Source organism: Aptenodytes forsteri, unplaced genomic scaffold (assembly GCF_000699145.1).
Source record: "Aptenodytes forsteri isolate BGI_AS27 unplaced genomic scaffold, ASM69914v1 Scaffold57, whole genome shotgun sequence".
Lineage (NCBI taxonomy): Eukaryota > Metazoa > Chordata > Aves > Sphenisciformes > Spheniscidae > Aptenodytes > Aptenodytes forsteri.
In genome coordinates this window covers 4079170-4080381 of record NW_008796220.1, presented here as the reverse complement: position 1 = coordinate 4080381, position 1212 = coordinate 4079170, and the positions used below count along the sequence as shown (strand labels likewise).

Sequence of the window (1212 nt, the reverse complement as noted above, 5' to 3'; positions counted from 1 at the left end):
AGCGGTCCTGGCTGTGCTCCTTCGCAGCTTCTTGTGCACCTCCTCGCTGGCAGAGCATGGGAAGCTGAAAAGTCCTTGACTTAGTATAAGCACTGCTTAGCAACAACTAAAACATCGGTGTGTTATCACATTATTCTTATGCTAAATCCAAAACACAGCGCTGTACCAGCTACTAGGGGGAAAATTAACTCTATTGCAGCCGAAACCAGGACAACTGAATAATAGTATAATAGCTGCAAAAGAAAGCCCAACTATTAGCATGGAAATAGGATTGCGGGTAAAATTCACTACTGTGCAAAAGTCTAAGAAACATAATCATTCTCCATCTGGATCAAAGGCTTTTGTGGGAAAGACTGAATTCCACCCAAAAGGGGAAAAGGATGCGAGTAAACCTAACGTCATTTCCTAGGTCATCAGGAATATGAATTAGTACATTTACTCTGGACATAACCTTGGATCTGGACAAAAGAGACATTAGTTAAGTCCACACATATTTAAATGCAGCTGTATTTTAGGTTTTCTTAGGGAAGTTTACTAGAAATAGAGAGCAGATGAAGGAGATGTCACATAAAGGTGTTCTTACTTTGGGAAGAGCTGTAGCACAACCTTCTTGTATAACAGAGCAAGTCTTCAGCCACAACAGGAGCCTTCACAGGTGAGCCCTGTGAATACTTCCTAGCCACGCAAGATGGGTCACCCCAGCATAGAAAACCACTAATATGCAAGGATATTTAATTCTGGTGCCTCTCTCATTCTTGTATCTGTTTAGGTCTGGAAGTGTTTTTGTGAACTATGAAGTAAAAGCAGGAGCAGCAAGCTTCGACCAGATAGCAAATTCCAACAAAATTGTACCACAATTTCTAGACGCATCGTACCAGCTAAACCAAGCTACCTTCACAACAGAAATAACTAGTAAGTTTAAAGCTCTCAGTATTTTCATTCAACCTTTACTTTAGTATTTCTAGCCTGAACCATGTAGCTGCCTTATACTGTTGATTATTTGGCACTGGACCTTCAAAAAACATTTATTTCTCTGACTGTTTCATTTCATCCTGCACCACCAAAGCTTGGGACTTACATGAGATGACCATGCACGCAGTACCTCCCACAGAAAGCCAAACCCTTCCAGCTACTCCACTGAACCCTGATGCAGTCATAGAATCATAGAATCATTACGGTTGGAAAAGACCTCTAAGATCATCGAGTCCAACC

The 1212-nt window shown here is 41.3% G+C and overlaps 1 protein-coding gene across 2 annotated transcripts in view; it reads left to right on the top strand.

Annotated features, from left to right (window-relative positions):
- ADGRF5 (adhesion G protein-coupled receptor F5) overlaps window positions 1-1212 on the top strand; it is a 56240-nt gene that overhangs the window by 30154 nt on the left and 24874 nt on the right. For both annotated transcript variants that reach the window (XM_009288984.2, XM_009288983.2), the window contains one exon: window positions 770-912. In XM_009288984.2, the coding sequence (XP_009287259.1) occupies window positions 770-912 (143 nt within the window). The remainder of the gene's footprint in view (window positions 1-769; window positions 913-1212) is intronic.